The sequence below is a fragment of the Saprolegnia diclina genome, assembly GCF_000281045.1.
Source record: "Saprolegnia diclina VS20 unplaced genomic scaffold supercont1.48, whole genome shotgun sequence".
In the NCBI taxonomy this organism is placed as follows: domain Eukaryota; phylum Oomycota; class Saprolegniomycetes; order Saprolegniales; family Saprolegniaceae; genus Saprolegnia; species Saprolegnia diclina.
This window is the reverse complement of record NW_008246115.1, coordinates 473,520-474,591: the sequence shown is the minus strand read 5'-3', so window position 1 is coordinate 474,591 and position 1,072 is coordinate 473,520. Positions and strand designations below refer to the sequence as shown.

At 61.0% G+C, this 1,072-nt stretch overlaps 1 protein-coding gene across 1 annotated transcript; it reads left to right on the top strand.

The window, feature by feature from the left end:
• Positions 1-12: 12 nt before the first annotated feature.
• Positions 13-902, top strand: SDRG_12343 (hypothetical protein; the record flags this gene model as incomplete). The annotated part of the gene is made up of 2 exons (XM_008618414.1): positions 13-799; positions 898-902. Coding segments are annotated over 2 exons (792 nt in total), but the record flags the coding sequence as incomplete, so codon positions are not given.
• Positions 903-1,072: the final 170 nt, after the last annotated feature.

The window sequence follows — 1,072 nt, the reverse complement described above, 5'->3', positions numbered from 1 at the left end:
GATGTCACCAAGGGTCTTGAAACCAAGACGCTTTGGATCGTGCCCGGTACGTTCATCAAGGCGGCCGACCAAGCCACCGTCGACAAGCTCGCGCAGCACCGCGGTATCAAGACGATCGAGCACCTGCCGGAGATTTCGCTCGACCCCGTGCTCACACAGGCGGTCTCGGAAACCACCGCCGCGAATGAGCCTAACCCCCAGTGGGGTGTGCAGACGGTCGGTGCGCCGGAAGTCTGGAAGACGACCAACGGCTCGGGCGTCATCATTGGTTCGATCGACACGGGCGCCCGTCACACGCACGAGCTTATCAAGGACTCGTGGCGGGCCGATCATGGTTGGTACGACCCCTACGACAACTCGGCACTACCCGTGGACTTGAATGGCCACGGTACGCACACGATCGGCACGATGACGGGCAAGAACGGGTTCGGCGTCGCTCCCGGTGCGCAGTGGATCTCGTGCCGCGGTCTGAGCGGGAAAACAGGCTCGTCTTGGGCGCTGCTCGAGTGCCTTCAATTTATGATCTGCCCGACGCTGCCGGACGGCACAGACCCCGATTGCTCCAAGGGTGCCCACGTCGTTAACAACTCGTGGGGTAGCAAGTGGTACGACCCGATCTACGAAGATGCAGTCGCTGCCCTTCATAAGGCCGGTATCATTCCGGTCGTCTCCAACGGCAACAACGGCCCCGCCTGCGCAACGACGGGCAACCCCGGCGGCTATCCGAACGTCATCTCGGTCGGCGCCATTGGTTCCGCCAGCAACGAACGCACCAAGCTCGCGTACTTTTCGTCCAAGGGTCCCGCCTTGTACCGAGACAAGAGCGGCGTCCGGCATACGGTTATCAAGCCGACAATCTCGGCCCCCGGCTATTACACTCTCTCGGCGACTAACCAGAGTGACCATTCCACCGCCGATTTTGCCGGTACGTCGATGGCTGCGCCGCATGTTGCCGGTGTCATTGCCTTGATGAAGTCGGTCAAGAAGAACTTGACGTACAACGAAATCTACGAGCACTTGACGACGACCGCTGACCGTGACATGCTCGAAGCCGAGCCCGCCAAGTGGTACA